This window comes from Parambassis ranga, chromosome 7 (assembly GCF_900634625.1).
Source record: "Parambassis ranga chromosome 7, fParRan2.1, whole genome shotgun sequence".
NCBI classification, from domain to species: Eukaryota; Metazoa; Chordata; class Actinopteri; family Ambassidae; genus Parambassis; species Parambassis ranga.
The window spans coordinates 2,783,056-2,807,721 of NC_041028.1; the positions used below are offsets into that span (position 1 = coordinate 2,783,056).

Below are 24,666 nucleotides of genomic sequence, written 5' to 3' on the forward strand. Positions count from 1 at the left end.
TGAAGAACATCATGTGAGCGGTTACCGATAGCACCCCAAGTCCTCCTCCTCCTCTCAGTGTCATTAAGGCAGCTGTCAGTGTAAACGTCATGTGGCATTAGAAACCAGTTTGAGCCCCCCCTCCTCAGGTTTCAGTGGACCCGCCACCTCCTGAAGCTGCTGCGCTTTTTAAAGCTCCTTCCAGGAAGCTGCAGCTGTGTGGAGGACATATGATGATAAAGACTCTCAGTCCTCCAGGTCATTTTCAGTCAAAGGGTTAAAGCAGGACATCTGGACTCGCAGAGTTCTGCTTGGTAGGGAAAGCATGTCGGGGTTCTGAAACACTCTGAATCAATCGTTCGTCAATGACAGAGCTCATGTTCCTGAACTCCTGCTGCAGAGGAAGTTAGTTTCTAAATAATCCTGTGGATCACAGAGTCCTGGCGGACCTGACCATTAACCCCGCCTCCCCAACCCAGTAACCACGGAGACGATCAGCTGTTGTCATGATGTTAGTTTTATTGCCATCGGTTCAGTTGGTGTGAATGAGCACAGTGATCACAGCATGGAGCCCCACGCAGGGGGTCAAAGGTCAATGGAACACATGTGACATCAGGACTCGACGTTAACTCTTCGTTGACTCCTTTTGGCTGGTGACTGGCTAACGTCAATTAGTACCATCAACACTGCTAATAATTCATTAAACTACAAAATCAGCTAGTCGATCGTCTACTGCTACGATGGAAGACGGTGGATTACAGGAAGTTACACAGACACAGTTACAATAAAAATGGCCGACACTGGGATGAGTGAGGTCACGGTGCAGCTGAGTCTGGGCTGACAAACCAGCAAAGAAGAAAATGTCTGAGAGCTGAGGAACGAAGTCTGATTGTTTGTGTTGTGTCTCTATGGCCCCGCCCCTCTCTCTAACGCTGGGCTTTGTGGGTGGAACGAGACAGGAAGTGTGTCATGAAACCAAAACAAGAAGCTAAACCAGGCTCATCGATCTGACTGGTGGACTTCTGATTGGCTGATGTGTGGCTCCTGTTGTTGGATGGTTGTGAGTGTTTTACTGTTCTCGCTCTCAGATGTCTCAGGTCTGTTTCCAGCCCAAACTCAGATGGACCTCCACCGAAGGAGAGCGCCCCCTGCTGGTTCACCTGCTGCAGCCTGAGGTCAGCTCCCCGACACTCCTGCAGTTTGTGTTTATTTGGATGATGAAGCTGTTTTGGCAAAGTTTGTTTTTGGCTAAAGAATCTGCTGACGTGAAGCCGTGACGTCAGAGAGCAGCAGGGGGACGGACAGAGGACACCAGCTGACTGTCGTCACGACCAGGCAGACGGACGGACATTCAGAGTCTCACAGGTTAATACTTTATTTTAATATTTTCTCTCTGTTGGGGCCAATTCATGACAGACCTTATTAAGAATCCACACTGAGATCTGGGATGGGCACACTGGTGGACAAAGGCGTCTCTTCATGGGACACTTTGGTCCAACCTAAGATGTCTGATCATTAGTCCAAACACTGAAGCAGTGTCCTGTGACATCACTGCTGACAGCAGCTGTTTGTTTTTTGGCTCCTTTGAATATGACAAAGCTGCATTTAGCCAATGGACGGATGTAAAGCTAACATGCTAACGGCTCCATGTGACCACCACGCTTCAGTTTTCAGTTTTTCAAAGCTGGGAGATTAACAAATGGAACTCTTCCATGAATCAATCATTCGATTTGTAATCATAACCTGTCTGAATGCTGAAGGATGTTAAAACATGATGATTACACCTCATGTTGCTGGGTGTCAAGTTAAGGGTTAAAATAATCTTTACTGATCACTTTAAATCAGCTTCTTGATTAATTACCTGCAGAGAAACACAGCTGACTGTGTGTGTGTGTGTGTGCGTTTCTATGCAGATGATGTCATTCTTTGAATGTTTAAATTGCTGTTCCTAACTCTTTGATGACTGTGTACTTTGTCATCAGACTGAAGCTGCAGTGTGTTCATGGTGACTGCGTCTTTATGCTGACTGTCTGGGAGCTCCCACTGCCTGCTGGGATATGTAGTTGGTCTGGGCTGGTTTCTCTGAGGTGGCTGCAGCTGTCGGGGTGTTCAGGTCAGTCTCTGGTGTTCTAGCTTCAGCCTCAGGCAGTTTTTAAGCAGCTTGTTAACGATCAGTTTGAATAATAATGAGATGTGAGGAGAACACTGACATTCATGAAAACACTGAAACATGAAGCTAAAATCATCTGAAGCTAAAATCATCTGAACCTAAAATCACTTGAGCACTTTTGAAGGTTAGAAGTCAAAGAGAGAGTTTCCCTTTATGGTTTGTTCAGAGCCACACAAAGCCTCTGCATCACTGCATCGCAGCAACCCGCCACAATAAAAGCCCCGGCCCGCGCTGCTTGTTCATGTTAGCCAGTCAGACACCTGCATGAAGTGCTCACAGCACAGGTGTGTGTGTGTGTCTGTGTGTGAGCGTGTCTCTGTGTGTGTGTGTCTGTCTGTGTCTCTGTGTGTGTGTCTGTGGTCTGTATGTATGTCTTTGTGTGTGTCTCTGTGTCTGTGTGTGTCTGTGTGTCTCTGTGGTCTGTATGTATGTCTGTGTGTGTCCCTGTGTGTCTCTGTATGTGTGTCTGTCTGTGTGTGTGTCTCTCTGTGCGTTTCTGTGTGTGTGTGTGTTTCTGTGGTCTGTATGTGTGTCTCAGCGTGTATGTCTCTGTGTGTGTGTCTCTGTGTCTCTGTGTGTGTGTAATACTGTTGAATTGTGTCCATGTTTGAACTCGGTGTGTTGCTGCTAGAGAACCTTCACAGCTTCATGCATTGTTTGCATTGTTTGCATAAGGAGTTTTATTTTGAAGGTGTGAACAGGAAGTGAGGTAGCCTGGAGCTTTGGCGCAGCGCTGTGTTTGCTGGCTGACGTGAACAATCAGCCAGAATCATCATCATGCTGCATCACATGTAGAGAACACTAAGATATCAATATATTGATATATATATATATATGTATATTTATCTGCTTCATCCTGTATCAGCAAAATAAAAGCTCCACAAAATAAATCTCTGCCCCCCCCGCACCCCCCCAAAATCGCTTTGCAAAGTGCAACAACATTATTTTACAACAATGTGCAAATGTATGACGTGATTACATCTCACATTCTAATCCTAATCTCTACCCTCGACAGGCAGATAGGAGCGACTTCCAGCAGACAGAGTTGCAGACACACCCCTGCAGACTGCTGATTGGAGGGAGGTGAACCGGCGCCACACACACGGGACTTCCTGTGGCGCTCCGGGTTTGGCTATTTAACCGTACAGGCTCTAAATTTAAGACAATGACGTAAGGCAACGTTTGGCAGCACGCAGAGTCCCCCCGGCTCTCACCCCACCAGCCGCCGACAGGAGGTGGAGATCAGCCAATCACTGTCTGAGTGTCTGTCACGTGACTGCTGGTCACATCATGGTTGCCTGGCTGTGCTGAGGTGAGCAGGGTTTGATCTTTGAGCATTTTAAACTCATGAAGTTTAGGATTTTAGTTTAGTTTCCAACATGCTGCATTCAGGGACCATCAGAAAGTCCAGTGATGAACAGCGTCGGTTTGGTGATGTGTTTGTGTTTTTTTACAGTGCGTCAGCAGTGCAGGCGAGACGTCAGGAGGACGGCGGCGATGAGACGGACATGGGGGGACCTTGGCAGACCGGAGCCCTGAAGGGTGAGGAGCGCTCTGTTTGGCACTTTGATGGACCTGGGCGCGACCTCTGACCTGATTCTCCAGGAGGAGCTCAGCAAGGACATGACAGGGTTAAAGGTCAGATCCAGTGAGAGGTTTAGACTCGTCGTGACCGACGGGGGGGGGGGGGGGGGGGAGCAGACCTCAGGTGTGAGCAGGTCAGAGGTCAGCGGTTAGAGACCCACACTGCTGAGTGTGCAGCATCAGGACCATGTTTCAGGACTCTCTGAGTGTGGTGAGTTCAGGGACCGCTGGCTGCTCTGTAACAGGAAGTGATGTGGTGTCAGTGCTGCTGCTGTGGCGGCGCTGGGCTTTTACTTCCTGTTACATGGCAGCAGGCCTCTCCTCAGTCTGTGTTTCTGTCTGCAACTCTGTCTGTGCGGACGGACCGCCGTCACACACAGACAATGACAGTGAGTGTGTGATGGCGGTCTGTCTTCATGTCAAACCCATCCACTATCGACAAGACGCCACTGATACCAGCATCCAAGACGGAGGAAGCTCAGGCCCGACAGAGTCACTTCAGAGTTTCCCTCCTTATCTCAAAAACCCTGCTGAAGGTCAGACGCCATCTTGTCGTAGGAGGGAGGGACACAGGGTGGCGTCCGTCTACATGACGCTCTCAAAGATGATGACCTTGTTGTCATCAGTGCCGGGCGACAGCGAGCTCAGGGACCTAATGTCAGGTGCCATGTACTCCAGGTGATGGGCCCCCCACACCGGCGTGGTCAGGTGGGCCCAGCGCTGCAACAGACAGGAAACAGCCAATCAGGAGGGGCGGATGTCACCAGCACTACATGCACTGTGTGTGTGTTTGTGTGAGTGTACGTGTGTGTCTCTATCACTCTGTGTGTCTCTGTCTGTCTCTCTCTCTCTATGTCTCTCTGTCTGTGTCTCTCTCTAGCTCTCTCCGTGTCTCTGTGTCTGTCTCCCTGTCTCTCCCTCTGAGTCTCCCTGTCTCTCTCTCTGTTTCTCTGTCTTTCTGTCTCCCTGTCTCTCTCTCTCTCTGTGTCTCTCTCTCTGTCTCTCTGTCTGTCACTCTCTCTGTCTCTGTCTGTCTGTCTGTCTCTGTCTGTCTCTCTCTGTGTGTCTCTCTCACTCTGTCTCTGTGTGTTACTCTCTCTAGCTCTGTGTCTGTCTGTGTCTCTCTGTCTGTGTGTGTGTCTCTCTCTGTCTCTCTGTCTCTGTGTGTGTCTCTCTCTGTCTCTGTGTGTCTCTCTCACTCTGTCTCTGTGTGTTACTCTCTCTAGCTCTCTGTGTCTGTCTGTGTCTCTCTGTCTGTCTCTCTCTCTCTCTCTGTCTCACTGTCCCTGTATCTGTCTCTCTCTCCGTTTGTGTCTCTGTCTCTCTGTGTGTCTCTCTCTCTCTGTCTGTATCTGTGTGTGTCTCTCTCTCTCTCTCTCTGTGTCTCTATCTCTCTGTGTGTCTCTCTCTGTCTCTGTGTGTGTCTCTCTGTCTCACTGTCCCTGTATCTGTCTCTCTCTCCGTTTGTGTCTCTGTCTCTCTGTGTGTGTCTCTCTCTCTCTCTGTCTGTGTCTGTCTCTGTGTGTCTCTCTGTCTCTGTGTCTCTCTCTCTCTCTCTCTCTCTCTGTGTCTCTATCTCTCTGTGTGTCTCTCTCTGTCCCTGTGTCTGTCTCTCTCTCCGTTTGTGTCTCTGTCTCTCTGTCTCTGTGTGTGTCTCTCTCTCTCTCTGTCTCTGTGTGTCTCTCTCTGTCTCTGTGTCTCTGTGTGTCTCTGCTGACCTGTCTGAAGCTCCCCTTGGCTCTGAAGATTTTGTACAGCACGCTGACAGGGATGCAGAGCATGGAGGACAGCGCCAGGCACCAGCCGATCACCTCGCCCCACCACGGGTACACGTACACAGTGTTGTAGGTCAGCGGCTTGTAGTTCACCAGGTGGAACAGGAAGATGCCCTGTAGGCCAGAGAAGAGGAGCATGATGGGAAGTGAGGCTGGCAGCACGGCGAGGGTTCTGGTGTGTGTAACGTCTGTCTTACCATGCACACACACGGAGTGATGAAGGACCAGCACCACTTCATCCAGGGGACCGGGCGATAGCCAATCATACGAGCCACGTCATCCATGAAGCGGTCGGCACCTGCAGCCAACCAGCAGGGACATCACCACACTGAGCTCTTTACCATCTAACAGCATCAACATAACTCCCACAGTGACTGCCCAACAGGTTACACATGCAGACATCCAGACGTTCTATCATTGAACAGGCAGTGAACGAGTCGTACACACACACAGACACACACAGAGTCCTGACTGCTGCCATGTTACACTGTGACACTATGAGAGTAACCAGAGTCTGAGGCCTACCGTACACCCAGGCCACCACTATGCATTCCCAGAACGCCTGCCACAGCAGCGTCATCCCACTGGCCGAATAGTAGTCAAACAGCTGGAAGACATACATCCCTCCCTGCAGGGACACACACACAACTTGTGTTGGTCAGGATGCTTTACAGTAGAATTCATGGGCTGCCGTTGGGGCCGGCTGCCACTGACCTGTGTCACCATGGAGAGTTCAATGATGAAGCAGAGTAAGCAGCATATAGCCACAGCGATCTCCCTCCTGTAGCGGTGGTAGTACTTTCCAGGACACAGGTCCAGAATTCCAGTGACAAATCCCTCCACCCCGACGAACTGGAGGACACACACACACACAGATAATGTTCAACAATGTGTTTCAGACTGTGCCCCCTGCTGTGCCTCCAACATTAGCCTGTGGCTCACCTGACTGTCCAGTCCCAGCAGCAGCAGCATGAAGAAGAAGAGCGCCGCCCAGAGCGGAGCCACCGGCATCAGACTGACCGCCTTCGGATACGCAATGAAGGCCAGGCCTGGACCTGAACACACACGCACACACACTTGAGCTGTGACTTACACATCAACAGAGACTAATGTTTTCATCAGGTTTAACAGGACGATCCTCTAACCCGCCCTGAACTGATGGAGGGTTCAGCGATAAACACCTCAACATGTCATCAGTCAGAATGATGTCATCACAGTCAGAATGATGTCATCACAGCCACGCCAGGCAAACAGCAGAATGTAAATAAGCTTCCAGCGTGTTAACCTGCACATGTGTGTATCACTGTGTACATTCACAGCCTCATGAAAGAGACGAGTCACATGTTGTGACGCTTAAATAATCCCACACACACACACACACACACACACACACACAGAGTGATGCTAATACTTTAAACCATTGTAAACGTGTCAGACAGGACTCACAGCAAATTAGATTAGTTTTTGTTCTTTTTACAGCGAGATTAAAATAAAAAGATTCATGTCCTGAAGCAACCGCTGCCGTGTTATCTATACACACACAGATACACACAGGCACACACAGGCACACAGAGACACACACAGAGACACACAAGAGACACACACACAGACACAGAGGCACAGACACACACACAGAGGCACAGACACACAGAGGCACAGACACACAGAGGCACAGACACACACACAGAGGCACAGACACACAGAGGCACAGACACACACACAGAGGCACAGACAGACACAGAGACACACACACAGTGTGGAGTGTTTTGTTTGACAATCGTGTATCCGTGTGTTTGTGTGTGTGTGTTGAACAGGAACATGTGAGGCGCTCAGAGCTGTACCCTTTTGTGGAGAAACTAAATATAACTCTGTGTTAGTGATGTCATGTCATGTGCTGCAGAGCTATTAATACACATACTGTACCACACACAGAGATACAGATACACACAGACACACACACATGGAGACACACACAGACAGAGACACACAGACACACACACGGAGAGACACACACACAGACACACACACACACGGAGAGACACACACACACACAGAGAGACACACAGACACACACACGGAGAGACACACACACACACAGCTCTGTAGGAAACATCAGTGGAGCTGCTCTGAGGTGATGATGTAATAGTGAACACATCTGAAGCGTTACAACCTCATGTGGCCTCTGATTGGTTCATCAGTGACCTGACGCGTCCATCAGGACGACCCCCTGCTGCCACCTGACCTTTGACCTCTGTGTGAACATATTCATGTTCTGAACTGATGAAGACATGAGCTTGTTACCTGACTCAGCAACCTGCGAGATGTCGACTCCCTGCTCAGCTGCCATGAAGCCCAGGATGGAGAAGACCACGAAGCCAGCGAAGAAACTGGTCCCACTGTTGATGAGCGCCAGGACGAAAGCGTCCCTGCAGAGGACATGGAGGACATGGAGGGTTAGACTCAATGGAGGAGAAAGGCCAGGCTGTGTGTCTGTCTGTGTCTGTGTCTCTGTGTGTGTCTGTGTGTCTCTGTGTGTCTCTGTGTGTGTCTGTCTGTGTCTCTGTGTGTGTGTCTGTCTGTGTGTGTCATACTTGTAGCAGTCATTGTTGAAGCGGTTGTAGCTGCCTAAAGCGGTCAGTGCTCCGAGGCCAATGGCGTACGAGAAGAAGATCTGTGTGCCGGCGTCTATCCATACCTGCAGGGTCAGAGGTCACAGGTCATGTGATGACATCACAGGACATCTGACATGTTTGTGCTACATCAGATGTTTTACCATCTGTCTGTCCCCCAAACACTGCCTGCTTCATGCCTGTCAGTCAGAGCTCAGGGCGACGTCACACAGACTCACCTGAGCCTCCTGCAGTTTGGACCAATCAGGTTTGATGTAGTACATGATGCCATTGTAGGCTCCAGGAAGTGTAATACCTCTGACCAGCAGGATGATGAGCACCACATAGGGGAAGGTGGCCGTGAAGTACACAATCTGAAACACACACACACACACACTCAAGTTACTGTGAAACACACAACAGAAAGCGTCTTTAAGAACAATTCAACAATTCACAATGAAGCTGTTTATGTGGACTCAGACATGAGGACTTGGACATGAGGATTTAGACATGTGGACTCGGACATGTGGACTCGGACATGAGGACTCGGACATGTGGACTCGGACATGTGGACTCGGACATGAGGACTCGGACATGTGGACTCGGACATGTGGACTCGGACATGAGGACTCGGACATGAGGACTCGGACATGTGGACTCGGACATGTCTCGGACATGAGGACTCGGACATGTCTCGGACATGTCTCGGACATGAGGACTCGGACATGAGGACTCGGACATGAGGACTCGGTGGTGTGTCCTGCAGGCGAGCGTCAGCAAAACAATCCAGAGGAAACAGAATGTGGAGCTTCAGCACCACGGAGAGCACCTGGTCCAGGTGGAGACTAGTCCAATCACAGGACACATGTCTGTCTGTGTGTGTGTGTCTCTCTCTCTCAGTGTGTGTGTGTGTGTGTGTGTCTCTCTCTCTCTCTCTCAGTGTGTGTGTGTGTGTCTCTCTCTCTCTCTCAGTGTGTGTGTGTGTGTGTCTCTCTCTCAGTGTGTGTGTGTGTGTGTGCGTGTGTGTGTGTGTGTGTGTGTGTCTCTCTCTCTCTCTCTCGGCCCTCTCAGCTTTCAGCCTCCTGCTGATGATCAACACAAACTGTTTCTGTTGGTACTGAGAGTCGTGTGAACGCTGACCACACACAGAGACACACAGACACACACAGAGACACACACTGACTCTAAGCTACTGGTGGTAAAGTTACAGGTGTGTGTGTGCAGAGGGTGTGTGTATGTTTACACACTTTACGTGAATCAGAGTTCAATGTATTTTTTTACAAACAGAACGTTCATCGTATGTGAGCGTGTGCGCGCACGATGTGTGTGTGGGTGTGCGCATGTGTGTGTGTGTGGGTGTGCATGCGTGTGTGCGCTGCCATTCAGAGGCTCTGACATTTGAACTCAGCAGCTCTTTCCAGAAACTCGGTTCTTGTTACTGAGGCTGAATCACTTTCTGCAGGAAACACCACACCGAGGTCCTGCGACAGGTGTGTGTGTGTGTGTGTGTGTGTGTGTGTGTGTGTGTTCTGGCAGAGCTCAGTGACTCCTCTTCCTCCTCCTCATTTCTGATTCTGTTAATCTGTGCAGTGCGACACGTAGCAGAGACCGCTCACTTGCACACTCAGACAGAACTGCTTCCTGTGTGTGTCTGTGTGTGTCTGTGTGTGTGTGTGTGTGAAGGACAGAGGATGATGATGCTGCATCACATGGTTCAGTTGGGACGTTTTCCTGCAGTCCACCTCAGTCACGTCCCACTGCAGTCAAGCTGCCCTCCCATTGGACGACCAATCACAGCTCGCTACCTCACAATCCCTGCCCCCCCTCTACACACCCACCACTAGCAGCAGCAGTGGGGTCGTCATAGCGACGCTTATCCTGCCATGTGACAAGTGTGTGCAAGTCTCATTGTGTGACACACACACACACAGTCAGCTGTCATTTGAAGGTTGAAGTATTAAAGGAGCAGTTCTACATTTATGGGGTTGTTTCCTCCACTCAATGTCAGAGGACTTTTATGTTTTAGAAATGATATATAGATATTATATATATTAAATTTTACATTTTTAAATGATGAAACTGTTAAAGATCACACTGGTCGTACCTTCCCCGTGGATTTGACTCCTTTCCAGACGCAGAAGTAAACCAGGATCCAGACGACTATCAGGCACAGCATGAGCTCCCAGTTGATGTGACCGGGTTCATCCAGACCAGACGAGATGTTCAGCACTTTGTTCCTGCACAGAAAGAACCGGAACAAGTTACCAGGACAGACTGACGTGCTCCGGTCCCCGACAGCTGGCGCTGACCTCAGAGGCTGCTGCTGGTGGATGTGTCCAATCAGAGTGGAGGATGCTGGGAAGTGGTGAGTTCACTGAGAGTTATAAAAATAGACGTCAAACATCTAAACGGGAACTGAATCTTTGTGGACATGATAAAAATGATCAGAATCCCGCCTCAGAGCGCCCCCAGTAGGACAGGAGGCCATGTTTCTTTAGAACAGTCTGACGCTGTCTAACCCTGACCCTGTGAGCACACATCAAGGTGAAGAAGCAGCAGGGGACAAGTCACTAAATAAACAAACAGGAAGTAAGATGTTGCTGTTTTTATCTGCAGCCATGTTTGCGTGATGTCACTTCCTCTCAGAGCGTGGCGTGCCTGCAGCTCAGAGGACTGTTTAATGATGTGTGAGAGAGCAGGGCCGGAGCGGGACTTACTCCCAGAATTCGATGATAGGCGAGCGGGCGTCACCCAGCTCGGCGCAGGTCATGTTGCTGTTGCCAATGGTGACGTTGGCGAGGCTGGCGTTTTTGCAGTCCTGGTGGTGAAAGATCTCGATGCAGCTCGGCGTGTTCCACTCATTTTCACAGGTGGACCAGGGCAGGGTGGAGCTGAAGGACTTGATCAAGTAGTAGAAGCCCCACGCAAGCACCATGATGTAGTAGGTGTTACAGAAAAACACGATGACCATGGAGGCGTAGCCCAGACCTGCAGAGCAGAAGACACCAACAGGCCGGTCAACATACAGGTTTAATTCTCCAAATATAAAAACAGGAAGCCATGATGGATCACATGTGAGCAGCAGTCACATGACCAACACTCAGCCTCTGTCTGACCTGCAGCTTACTGCAGACACACACACACTCTGACTGCAGTCACACACACACACACACACACACACACACACACACACACACACACACACACACTCTGACTGCAGACACACACACACACACACCCACACTCTGACTGCAGACACACACACACACACACACACACACTGACTGCTCTCTGACTGCAGACATGATGGAGCTGATGGACTTCAGATCAATGATCATGTGACAGGAAGAGGACCTACAGACACAGAGTCGACAGTCCAGCGAGTGTCTGTGTGAAGGAGGACCAGGACTGTTCTGATCCGACAGGCCAGAAGCAGACCGGGGCTGCTCTCCACAGGACCAGCCTTCAAACAGCTGCACTGTATGGATCAGAGGATCGATTGGTCCGATGATCAGATGTGGGTCAGACTGTGTGGAGGAAGGTGGAGCTGTGTAAACACCTGACAGCTCACACTGAGCTCTGAGTCATAAAGAGTCATGTGCCTACTGTAAAGATAAACAGTGTGTGTGTGTGTGTGTGTGTGTCCAGTATTTTTCCAGCCGTGTGTGTCGGCACGTACAACAGATCACAGATTATCACGTCCAGATATCCCTCCTCTGTGTGTGTGTGTGTGTGTGGACTAATGTGTCACTCAAACTCACCTAAACTGCTTACTGCATGGATTTATGTCTGTTGCCATAGTAACGTGCCCTCAGCCGGCATGTCTAAATACATTCTGACCCAGAGTTTCTGCCTCACACATTGTGATGAGACGTCTGTCCACCACAGCTTAGGACAGGTCCACTTTGGTCTCTGGAGGTCTGCTCCCTGCTCTCATGAGCCTGCAGTTCCTCCAGTGACCACCAGAGGCAGACTCCAAAGACACAGACTCGGTGGCAAAAAGCAGCTAAACCCGAGGACAGATCAGACCACAGCGTTTATCAAACCAGCTTTTATCAGCGTTTATCAAACCACCTCCGAGAGGTGGATCTAGATCTATCCAGATATATGCAGATACGGCCCAAATCCTGCTCTAGCCAGATTGATTTCCCCAGTGTGAACGGGGTCTATGGGTGGTGTCACAAAGGTTCGTCCATGTTTGTTTACAGTGGTTGCAGAGTGTTTTTTATCTTCAGATATATAATCACTGTTCAACACCTCATCATAACCACTAAACCACTAAAACCACTAAAAATACCTTCAAGTCAATCCAACCCCTCACCCAGCATTAGCTAGGCTGCATCAGCTGCGTGCTCACTGACTCATATACAGAGAGCATCCTGAGAGGAGACCACTTTAAATCATCTCTATAAGCGTCTTTTACTTACCTTTAAAGAGCGGCGCGATGTTCCAGACGTTGATGCTTCCGGCCTTCATGAACTGACCCAGGGCGATCTCCAGGAAGAAGATGGGGATTCCCCCGACGAAGACGATCAGCAGATAGGGGATGAAGAAGACGCCTGCAGAGACACACAGAGACGAGACGTTTAGGGACACTCGGACGTCTCAGCATGATCAGCGAGCTCAGCAAGTCGGCTGTAATCTGGGTCTCATGTTTATTTGAAGGCTTTTATGTACAGGAACCTGTTTAAAGTCAACTTTATTTAAATAACACTTCTTACAACCAACATGATCTTTGCCTCACAGAGACCCAGAGACCAGCAGGACCCAGCTCGGAAGGAGAACCTTCCAATTATCTAATGGATGAATGGATGGATGAATGATGGATGGATACATGAATGGATGAATGATGGATGGATGAATGAATGAGTGATGGATGAATGGATGGATGAATGGAAAAATGATGGATGAATGATGGATAGATGGATGGATGGATGAATAATGGATGGATGAATGAATGCTTCCTGTTCTACACTACAAACTGGGTGAGAGACATGAATGAACAATTATGCCTCTTCTCTCTTCTCTCTGGTATTTTAATTGGTGTGATGAGAGTACACACACACACACACACACACACACACACACACACACACACACACACACACACACACACACACACACACACAAGGGGGGGGGGGTAACTGGGTTACAGTGCCACCAGGAGCTGGAATGAATGGAATTGAATTGGAATGATACTGTGAGGGGGAGGGGCAGTGTGTGTGTGTGTGTGTGTGTGTGTGTGTGTGTGCCAGCCGTTACATAACAGATCACAGAGCCTGCCATTACTCTGAGCTCTGCCACACGCACACAGCGTCCAACACTGTCCTCACACTGCACTGCTCAAGTGGAGCTGCTCTGACACACAGTGGCCTGTAGGTGGCAGCACATGAATGAATGAATCAAATATAAATAAAACATATATGACATTTAACCATATCTGTCAATCTACTGTTCATGTGGGCAGCGTTTGCTCAGTAACTGGTATATTGATTATGTTAACACGGTGTGTGTGAGAAGATGTTAACATGATCGATGTGAGCCTGCAGGTAACCATAGCAACAGGGCTGGAGCTGTTAACCTGTCAGTGTATTGATTACCCAATCTGATTTATACACCCCTCACAGATCCAGCATGGGGACCAGACAACATGTACTTACAGGGTCTAAACTGCGCTCTGGTCCTCAGAGAAATAGCAGACCTCACACACACACACAAACACACACTTTAGATGCAGCTCGTGCAGCAGCAGAGTGACGGTGGTGTCTCCTGTGATGTAAGCTGAAGTCAGGTGACGTAGTGTGTGTGTGTGTGTGTGTGTGTGTGTGTTACACTAGCATAGCCTGGGATGGAAGCAGAAGAGCTACTGGTGAGTCACGACTGCAGAGAGATGGAGGGGGAGGGGCAGCGATGCTAGAAGCTCAATAAAAATCCCCTTCATACACACACACACACACACACACACACACACCATCAGACTGAGCTAAGTGGTGTAATGCTGTTAGCTCATCAGTAACTCAGTGTTGATGGGATTACAGAGCACTACGGCCTCATCACAGTCAGAAACACACTGTTAGCGCTGCTGCACTTTATTTCAAAGACCAAATATATTTACAGTTTGTTTGTTCCTTTGTTTGTTTGTAGTTAAAATAAAGATAAAAAAAATGAAGTCAGACAGTTGGAGGACGTGTCTGTGCAGGTCTGACATCCAGCTGCAGAAGCTACAACAAAGTCAGGCTAATACATGAAGTCAGAGCTAAGTGAGCTAACTTTAGCTTTGTCACGTAAGAACTGAGCTGCATTATGCAACCAGAGATGAGACTGATGCACATTACGTCCAAAAAATGTCACAGGTGGTGCTGGTCACAGGCGGTGCTGTTCACAGGCGGAGCAGTCCAGGTGAGGAGGGTTCACCTGGCAGCAGGTGCAGCATCACCCAGCTCTAAACGGTCCCAGCTGAAACTGACACACAGGGACAGAAATAGGGCTGCGGCTGCAGTTAGCACGCTAAGCTGCAGCACCGCAGTTAGCACGCTAAGCTGCAGCACCGCAGTTAGCTAGCTAAGCTGGCTAATCCATGGTAAGTCACTGGGCTAAGCACCGACAGGCTAAGGGGGGGGGGACTGATAGCAGGGCTAATCGTCATTATCATCATCATCATCGCTGTCCCAAACCGCAGACTGAACTGCAAGTTCCTGTATGGTCACATGGTGCTAGCTGGAGTTGCCATGGTAACCGTTTCCAGCTTCCTGCTGGTCACCTCAGATGTTCGGGCTGTACGTCTGTCCACCTGACCGCATACATTCTGCTGCATGCTAATTTTAGCATAGCTTGGTTTAGCCGCAGCTGGCAGCCCTGAACGGCCCACATTCCTGAGCAGCAATGATTAGCTCACCTGCGCTAAACATGACTCAGCAGCTCAGTCCGTCAGCCTTATGATGACCATCAGGTATGAAATGAAATGATTCTGCATGCTGATATAAACTCAGTGAAGCAGAATGATTGATTACTGATTGATCAGAGGACACGTGTCACTCCAGCCTTCCTTCAGTCTGAGCATCAGGACACCTGAACCGTCACTACACATTGATCATTGATCTGTGGGCACTTCCACATCTCTGTGCAGACACTTGTGAAGAGGAGGAGGAGGAGGAGGAGGAAGAGGAGAGGAGGAGCAGCGACAGCCAACAGGATTAAAAGATTACAGGCCTGTTAATCTCTGGTCCACGTGGTGAGAGGGATGATGATGTCACACTTGGCAGCCATTCCACACACACGTATACACAATATCCATCACTGACCTTTGACCCCACACTAAAGACACGGAGACCTGCAGCTGAGCATGAAGCTGATCTGACCAATGAGGGAGTCCGACCGCCTCTGATCAGCTCGATCGGGACATTTAACAGTTAATCAATAGAAGCCTGGGTGTTCTCAGGAGGAGCCTCAGGATCTCGGTGACCTCCGGAGGAACTCTGGAGGCCTCACCTTGTGGTGAGCACCCTGGCAGCAGCCTGTGCACTCCTCAGGTTTCCCTTTATGTCCACACTGACCTTCTAAATGTCCCTGAAACCTGTGTGGACTCTGCAGGCCTCTGATGTCCTCTCACTGAGCCTGGAGCCCTGAAACCTTTCCACAAAACCACAAGGACCAGCGGGCCCCAAGAAGACCCGCTCAAAGAACAGCAGTGAACAAGGACCAGTCACCCCTGGAACCTGTTCTAGGACACCTTTAACCCCTCAGTGACCTTTGGCCTCCTTGCTTCAAGATCCTTTAAAGACAAGACAACTACACAGAGGACGAAAAGTCCTCATAGAAAGAAAACACACACAGAAACACACACACACACTGATCTGAGATGAAACTGAGCTGCAGGTCATTTTATAATCACTGAGTGTGTGGCAGCCTACCAAGGACACACACACACAGACAGACACACACAGACTCACACACACACACAAAGGATAATAACTCTGAGTGTCTCTGGTTTATCAGAGGACAGGGAGGACAGTGAGGACAGAGAGGACAGAGAGGACAGAGAGGATGGAGGAAAGGGAAGACGGAGGACAGAGAGAACACTGAGGACAGAGAGGACGGAGGACAGAGAGAACACTGAGGACAGAGAGGACGGAGGACAGGGAGGACAGAGAGGACAGAGAGGACGGAGGACAGGGAGAACACTGAGGACAGAGAGGACAGAGGACAGAGAGAACACTGAGGACAGAGAGGACGGAGGACAGGGAGGACAGAGAGGACGGAGGACAGGGAGAACACTGAGGACAGAGAGGACGGAGGACAGAGAGAACACTGAGGACAGAGAGGACGGAGGACAGAGAGAACACTGAGGACAGAGAGGACGGAGGACAGGGAGGACAGAGAGGACAGAGAGGACGGAGGACAGGGAGAACACTGAGGACTCAGAATCCGCTTTTTTCTGGTTCTTTTCTTCCAAACTAAATTAAACATCTTCATCCTGGTGAGGAGCAGGTGACCTTTACAGAGTCACATGACCTCAGCGTGTAACGTGAGAACACAACCTTTCTGTGTGATCGAGGGCTGACCTCCTGCTCCTCCTCTCTCGCTGTGTGAAGGAGACCTTTCAGGTGAGAGCAGCTTCTCTCTCAGCAGTTTGTCTCCTTGATAAAGTTCAGTTTGAAAGAGAAACAAAAGAGGGGAGACCTCCTGCTGCTCCTCCTGCTTTCCCCAGAACTCACAAAGAATCATCACTGAACTCTCTGAGAGTCCCTGAACGCCTCCTGAGTGAACGTCTGAATTTAAATGTTCCTTCAAACCGCATTACACTACATGTGTGTCTGTGTGTGTCTGTGAGTCTGTGTGTGTGTGTGTTTGTCTGTGTGTGTGTGTTTGTCTCTGTGTGTGTGTATGTGTGCGTGTCTGTGTGTGTCTGTCTCTCTGTGTCTGTGTGTGTGTGTCTGTGTGTCTGTCTCTCTGTGTCTGTGTGTGTGTGTGTGTGTCTGTCTCTTTGTGCCTGTGTGTGTGTGTGTCTGTCTCTGTGTGTGTCTGTCTCTGCGTCTTGCTGCTGATGAGTGTATTGATCATGTGACAGTGAGTCAATGAGCGACCACAGACCGTCAATCATCAACTGACTCGCAGGAAACAGATTAATCATGAACGGCTTAATATTGACAGATGATCGTTGTCATGCTCAGTATAATTATTATTATTTACTTTGTGGAGGTTTGGATCATTTTCATGAATTAAACACACACACACACACACACACACTGTATATATAGTAATCAGCTGCAGTAACAGTATCCTCTCTCTCTCTCTCTCTCTCTCTCTCTCTCTCAGTGTGTGAGGAGCTGATCAGCTGAACCTGCTGCTGTCACTCCGATCAATCATATCCATGCTCAGTCGAGGCCCGCCCCCATCACTTTGTCTCCTCCTCCCTTTCTTCCTGATGAGTTTAACTGTATAAAAACACTTCCTGTCACATGACCTCAGCAGTCACCTGACGAAAACCCAGCATTAACAAGACCAACAGGTACATAAATGTTTCTGCTATGAAATGTCTTTACCAAAGGGGGTGTGGCCTCCCACTCCAGGCCCTCCAGGTGTGTGTGTGTGTGTGTGTGTGTGTGAGCCTCACCTCCTCCGTTCTTGTAACACAGGTACGGGAAGCGCCACACGTTTCCCAGTCCGACGGCGAAGCCCACACAGGACATGATGAAGTCCATCTGCCGTGTCCAGGTCTCCCGCTCTGGGTACCCTGGCCCCGTCCCCACACCCCCTGTCTTTTCCTGTCCAGTACAGGTGCTGCCCAGCAGACCAGTGCCGGACCCTGCCGCCGCCAGCGGCGCGAGGCTGCCATTAGTGGATGCTGAAGGGTAACTGGTGCTGCCGCCATTGGACAGGAGGGGGGGCCTCTTCTTGGTCTCCTCCAGGAGGACCAGAGAGCAGGAGGAGGCCGGAAGGGCCTGCTTTTCCATCACAGGAGCCAATCAGAGGCCAGGGGCCAGTCAGGGACCACTCAGCAATGAGTCCAAGTTCCAGTCAGTCCTGGAAGTCCAGTTGTTGCTCTGGCTCTGGTCAGCTGGTCCCCTCTAACTCTGCAGTTTGAGTCCTTTAAAATCAGTCCAGTCTGAGGACAGCTGTCTGTCCTGTCCCGCACTGCGTCCTCTTTTCTTCTTCTCCTCCTCTGATAATGAGAATAAAATTCGTGCAGTGAATTCAAGTCAAATCAGTCCAACAATCAATAATCTGAAAACAAAAAATAAAAAGGCTTCCACGGACACGCACGCAGCGACCTTCAAAAACAATCCACGAAGCACTTGAATGTGAGTCTGAAGAATCGCATGGGAACGGACAGTCACGGAGGAGGCGGCGGAGCGCGCGGAGCACTGAGTCCGGGTCCCGGCGGAGTCACAGCGGCTTCAGGAGCGGCGGAGCGGCGCGAGCAGGAGCGGCTGGAGCTCCATGGAGGAGCGGAGACGCGCGTGGTGAGCTGTCCCGGAGACGCTGCCGGTACTTAGAGAGACTGTCCGTCTGTCCGTCAGCGGCGGCTTTAAAGGGAGACGCGGCTGTGACGCCACACGCAGGGACACGCCCCCCGCTCTACATCCGCTACTCAGCCTCCCTCCTCCCCATTCACCCCGTCCCTCTCTCTCCCTTTTCTCTCTCTTTGACGTAATCGGGGTCCCCTCACACACACACACACACACACACATACACACACACACAGTGTCTCTCCTGCAGTCATGCTGACCTCAGCTTGATGAATTCAGCCGATCACTCATCGATTATTGATCCTTCTCAGGCTGCAGGGCTCCCGCAGCGGAGGGTCAGACTGTGACTGTGACCACCAGAGGGCGCTGAAACCTCCAACACCAAGAATCGGGACTCTGTACTGTCATCAGGCAAATGTTCAGCAGCCCTGCAGACACACAGGGTTAAAAAGACTAAAGACACACAGGGTTAAAAAGGCTGCAGATAGATCCAAATAAATATGAAGACATGCTGATTAACCCTGTAACTGCAACTTGCACACACACACACACAGAAGACCTTCCGTGCAGAAACAGAGGTGATAAACCAGGGCTGGGCGATATTGGCAAAAAAACGTATCATGATTAATTGATGACAGTTGCACCGACATGTTTTTGACTCTAAATCGCCACATTGTTCTAAAATGATTCTGACAGATCATCAGTCAAGTTAACCCCTTCATTCTAACAGGTTAAAGTAGTGATCAGGCACCAACCAGCCATGTTTGAAATATGTATTGATAACAGATGCACAAACTGCTTCAGAATAATAATGAAGCAAACATTTAAAGTAACTTTGTCCTTCACATGTTCTGATCTTCAGGTCACAGAGTGTGCATGTCAACATTAACATTAAACAGGACAAACACGTTCAGAAAAGTCACATCAGTGATTATTAAAGTTAAAAATGTGTCTGTGGAATGAACCTGTGGCTGGAATATGTCCCACACTAGTGCATGTTTTCACTCAGACTGTAGAACAGCAGCAGAAAAAACAAACCGGACAAACATTTAAATGTGTGTCTGTGCAAATCAACCTGCGTTACGTCCTTCCGGTGCTTAGTTTGGTCCTAAGGATAACGCACCGCGGATTCTGTCCAACATCTGCTGGAGGAGGCTTCTGTTGTGATGTTTTCTTTCTTGCTGTGGAGTCCGTGATTACAGATCAGGAGGCAGCTTCTCCAGTCGGAGTTCATTCCATAACATTAAGTTACCTGGCAACAACCACCGCTCCACGCGTCACAACTAATATTCGCGTATGTGCGCGCGCGCGGCGCCATATATAACAGCTGTAGCCGTTGTTGCGGCCTCGTCGCGCTTTCTTCGGCTTTCTTCGTGCTCCGGCTTATGGTGACAGATGTTGAACCTCTGTTAGGAACGTGCTGCTCCGAATAATTTACCTGAACACCACTGCCTTCCGCCATTACTGTTGTTGTGGGCTTACAGGTGCGCGCTTGCGGGTGATGGTGAGAGGACGTCGCACACAAAAATGCGTCATCACGACGAGGCACTAATCGCCGAAGTCGATAAGTGGAAAAATATTAATCGGGGACAGTTTTTCCTGACGATTAATTGCACATGATACGATTTTGCACAAGCCTATGATAAACACACGAAAAATGGCAGAAGAAGCCAGCACCAGGACAGAAGAAGAGCAAGAGGACAGGACAGAGGAAGTGGAAGAGGACAGGACAGAAGAAGAAGAAGAAGAAGGGTACAGGACAGAGGAAGTGGAAGAGGACAGGACAGAAGAAGAAGAAGAAGAAGAAGGGTACAGGACAGAAGACAGACGCACCCCCCTGGCCTCACACTGGCGGCGTGCTCAGCCATATAAATGTAGAATATATAATAATCTCTTAATGTTTCCAACCTTTGAAATCTCTTTGGTATTTTTCTTTATAGAGTTAAAACGTGCAAAACATTTGTGGAAGTTATTTGTAGAGATGTAAAATTATTTAAGTGTCAAATACAAGAATGTGAACATTGTCTTGATTTTACATTTGTCTGATTACCACAAATCAATACAAGCAATAAATATGATGCTACTCCAACAATTACTCAGTACTTGAGTAGTTTTTCCACCCACTACTTTTTTACTCTTACTTGAATAAAAATGTGGCTACTCTACTCTGACCAGCACCGGAAGGCTCCAGCATGTTTCCAGCTGCAGGCTCACCGCTGACACCTGGAGGAGGCCTGCTGAGTCCAGACTGATTCCTGGAAATCAAACCGCAGATCTGAGCTTCAGCTGCTAGGATGGTCCTGGCTACCACCTGACAGATAAAGGGTTGTGTTAACGTGAAAGGCTCGGACTATCACCTGGAAAGAAGTGGATGTTTCCAGTTAAACTGTAGTGAGGCAGCTGGACGAACGTGTGGGTTCAGACTAACTCCTGACTGTAACTCCACCTGCTGCACCTGCTGCTCCCTTCAGCCTCAGCAGTGGAACACTGCCGCCCCCCAGTGGTTGTATCTAACACAACCTTCATGTGGACTCAGCCCGTCCATAACATGAATGAAGGATTTATTCCAGCCAATCAGAGACCAGCAGCCAGGTTCCTTCCAAAACTCTGAGCTTGAAAAACCTTCGGACATCAGCTGCTGAGCGCGTGTCCGTGTGACGGTGAAACAGGTCACAGACACAGACAGGAAGTGAACTTTTTTTTTTTTTATTAAATCATTAATCATTACTTAATCATTAGAACTTAAACAAAAAGGAACAGTGCCAGGGGGTTACATATACAAACATGTCATGAGTGTTGTCATCAGAGTTAAATAACTGATGGACTAAAAGTATATTGTGATTAAACCAGAAAGGGTCAAATAAAGATTTGTTCCTGTGTAAGATGTCCTTATTATTCCAAATGTAATATCTATGAGGAGAAAAGTTGTGTTTATAAATCAAAGACCAGGAAAGAAGCATCTGTTTATGAAAATAAGATAACTTTAAAGGGACTTTTTCGATATTGTAATTACAAAATAAAAGAAAGTTCAAACCACCTACTTGAGAAAAAATAAAGTTTGGTATGAAATTCCAAATAGAAGATGGTTCTTGACAAATTGTCTAAGCCAATTGATTTTGAAGGTATTATTTAAGGTGTTAAAGTCTAAAAAGTTAAGGCCACCTTTATCATATGTGTTCATTATTACTGATTTTACAGGAAGTGAAGTTTATTTCACGGAGCGATGACATCTGGTGCAGAACACAGGAAACACACGCAGAAGCTGTGAGAACATCGAACAGGAAGCACGGGAAACCTTCACAATAAAAGCTTCCGATGTCTTTGGGATCATTCTCTAGTTACATGGACTTTTGTTTTGAGGCACTTTAGTGTTTTAAAAATATATAAAATCCATAAATATGTAAAATCATCAAACAATCACAGGATTCCAACATCTGGAGGTAAGGTTTGAAATGTTTGGAGGTCTTCAGTGAACATGTTATCAGGCGGTTCACAGACTGAACCTCATGACAGAATCAAGTCATCACGTCTGACACATGAGCACAGAAGAGATTCAAGAGAGAAACAAACAAAACTAGAAGACTAGAAGTTTGATTGCAGAAGCTGAAGCATTGCTTTGAACGCTTACTTGAACGATTGCTTTGAACTCTTTGAGAATATGAAATCTGCATGTAACAGCTGAATTAATCTGAATATTAGCTGAATCACTCATAAAACAGCTGAATTAATATGAACAGGAGCTGAATCACTCATAAAAGTAGCTGAATTAATCTGAACAGGAGCTGAATCACTCATAAAACAGCTGAATTAATCTGAATATTAGCTGAATCACTCATAAAACAGCTTAATTAATCTGAACAGGAGCTGAATCACTCATAAAAGTAGCTGAATTAATCTGAACAGGAGCTGAATCACTCATGAAAGTAGCTGAATTAATCTGAATATTAGCTGAATCACTCATAAAATAGCTGAATTAATCATATTAGCTGAATCACTCATAAAACAGCTGAATTAATCTGAATATTAGCTGAATCACTCATAAAACAGCTGAATTAATCTGAACAGGAGCTGAATAATTGCTGCTGAAGGTCAGACGCCATTTTGTTGTAGGAGGGAGGGACAGGTGGCGTCCGTCTACATGACGGTCTCAATGATGTCATCAGTGTTGTCATCAGTGCCGGGTGACAGCGAGCTCCTGATGTCAGGTGCCATGTACTCCAGGTGATGGGCCCCCCACACCGGCGTGGTCAGGTGGGCCCAGCGCTGCAACAGACAGGAAACAGCCAATCAGGAGGAGCGGATGTCACCAGCACTACATGCACTGTGTGTGTCTGTGTGAATGTGTGTGTGTCTCTATCACTCTGTGTCTCTGTCTCTGTCTCTCTCTGTCTCTGTGTGTGTCTCTCTCTGTCTCTGTGTGTGTCTCTCTCTTTCTCTGTGTGTGTCTCTGTCTCTCTCTGTCTCTCTGTCTCTGTGTGTCTCTCTCTGTCTCTGTGTGTCTCTGCTGACCTGTCTGAAGCTCCCCTTGGCTCTGAAGATTTTGTACAGCACGCCGACAGGGATGCAGAGCATGGAGGACAGCGCCAGGCACCAGCCGATCACCTCGCCCCACCACGGGTACACGTACACAGTGTTGTAGGTCAGCGGCTTGTAGTTCACCAGGTGGAACAGGAAGATGCCCTGTAGACCGGAGAAGAGGAGCATGATGGGAATTGAGGCTGGCAGCACGGCGAGGGTTCTGGTGTGTGTAACGTCTGTCTTACCATGCACACACACGGAGCGATGAAGGACCAGCACCACTTCATCCAGGGGACCGGGCGATAGCCAATCATACGAGCAACGTCATCCATGAAGCGGTCGGCACCTGCAGCCAACCAGCAGGGACATCACCAGACTGAGCTCTTTACCATCTAACAGCATAAACATAACTCCCACAGTGACTGCCCAACAGGTTACACATGCAGACATCCAGACGTTCTATCATTGAACAGGCAGTGAACGAGTCGTACACACACACAGACACACACACAGACACACACACAGACACACACAGAGTCCTGACTGCTGCCATGTTACACTGTGACACTATGAGAGTAACCAGAGTCTGAGGCCTACCGTACACCCAGGCCACCACTATGCATTCCCAGAACGCCTGCCACAGCAGCGTCACCCCAGTGGCTGCATAGTAGTCAAACAGCTGGATGACATACATCCCTCCCTGCAGGGACACACACACAACTTGTGTTGGTCAGGATGCTTTACAGTAGAATTCATGGGCTGCCGTTGGGGCCGGCTGCCACTGACCTGTGTCACCATGGAGAGTTCAATGATGAAGCAGAGTAAGCAGCACATAGCCACAGCGATCTCCCTCCTGTAGCGGTGGTAGTACTTTCCAGGCAACAGGTCCAGAATTCCAGTGACAAATCCCTCCACCCCGATGAACTGGAGGACACACACACGCACAGACAGACAGATAATGTTCAACAATGTGTTTCAGACTGTGCCTCCAACATTAGCTTGTGGCTCACCAGACTGTCCAGTCCCAGCAGCAGCAGCATGAAGAAGAAGAGCGCCGCCCAGAGCGGAGGCACCGGCATCAGAGTGACCGCCTTCGGATACGCAATGAAGGCCAGGCCTGGACCTGAACACACACACACACACAGAGTGATGCTAATACTTTAAACCATTGTAAACGTGTCAGACAGGACTCACAGCAAATTAGATTAGTTTTTGTTCTTTTTACAGCGAGATTAAAATAAAAAGATTCATGTCCTGAAGCAACCGCTGCCGTGTTATCTATACACACACAGATACACACACAGACACACACAGACACACACAGAGACACACACAGACACAGAGCAACACACAGACACACACACAGACATACACGCAGAGACACACAGAGAAACACACACACAGAGACACACAGACACAGAGAAACACACAGAGACACACACAGAGACATACACGCAGAGACACGCACAGACACACATACAGAGACCAACAGAGACACACAGAGACACACAGAGACAGACACACACACACACACAGAGACACACACAGAGAGACAGAGACAC

General features: G+C 48.8%; 1 protein-coding gene across 3 annotated transcripts in view; it reads right to left on the bottom strand.

Moving 5' to 3' along the window:
• Positions 1-3,454: 3,454 nt before the first annotated feature.
• slc6a8 (solute carrier family 6 member 8) overlaps positions 3,455-24,666 on the bottom strand; it is a 28,858-nt gene continuing 7,646 nt past the window's right edge. The window contains exons 2-14 of one of the 3 annotated variants that reach the window (XM_028409646.1): positions 17,731-18,031; positions 12,545-12,676; positions 10,835-11,105; positions 10,222-10,354; positions 8,357-8,491; positions 8,100-8,203; positions 7,810-7,934; positions 6,451-6,563; positions 6,223-6,360; positions 6,034-6,136; positions 5,706-5,806; positions 5,452-5,622; positions 3,455-4,453 (exon numbers count right to left, since the gene is read on the bottom strand). In XM_028409646.1, the coding sequence (XP_028265447.1) occupies positions 4,319-4,453; positions 5,452-5,622; positions 5,706-5,806; positions 6,034-6,136; positions 6,223-6,360; positions 6,451-6,563; positions 7,810-7,934; positions 8,100-8,203; positions 8,357-8,491; positions 10,222-10,354; positions 10,835-11,105; positions 12,545-12,676; positions 17,731-18,031 (1,962 nt within the window). In that variant the 3' untranslated portion in view covers positions 3,455-4,318. Of the gene's footprint in view, positions 4,454-5,451; positions 5,623-5,705; positions 5,807-6,033; positions 6,137-6,222; positions 6,361-6,450; positions 6,564-7,809; positions 7,935-8,099; positions 8,204-8,356; positions 8,492-10,221; positions 10,355-10,834; positions 11,106-12,544; positions 12,677-17,730; positions 18,606-22,720; positions 22,850-23,095; positions 23,267-23,349; positions 23,451-23,701; positions 23,805-23,890; positions 24,029-24,114; positions 24,228-24,666 lie in introns of those variants that run through there. The other 2 variants (XM_028409644.1, XM_028409647.1) reach the window with 2 other exon arrangements.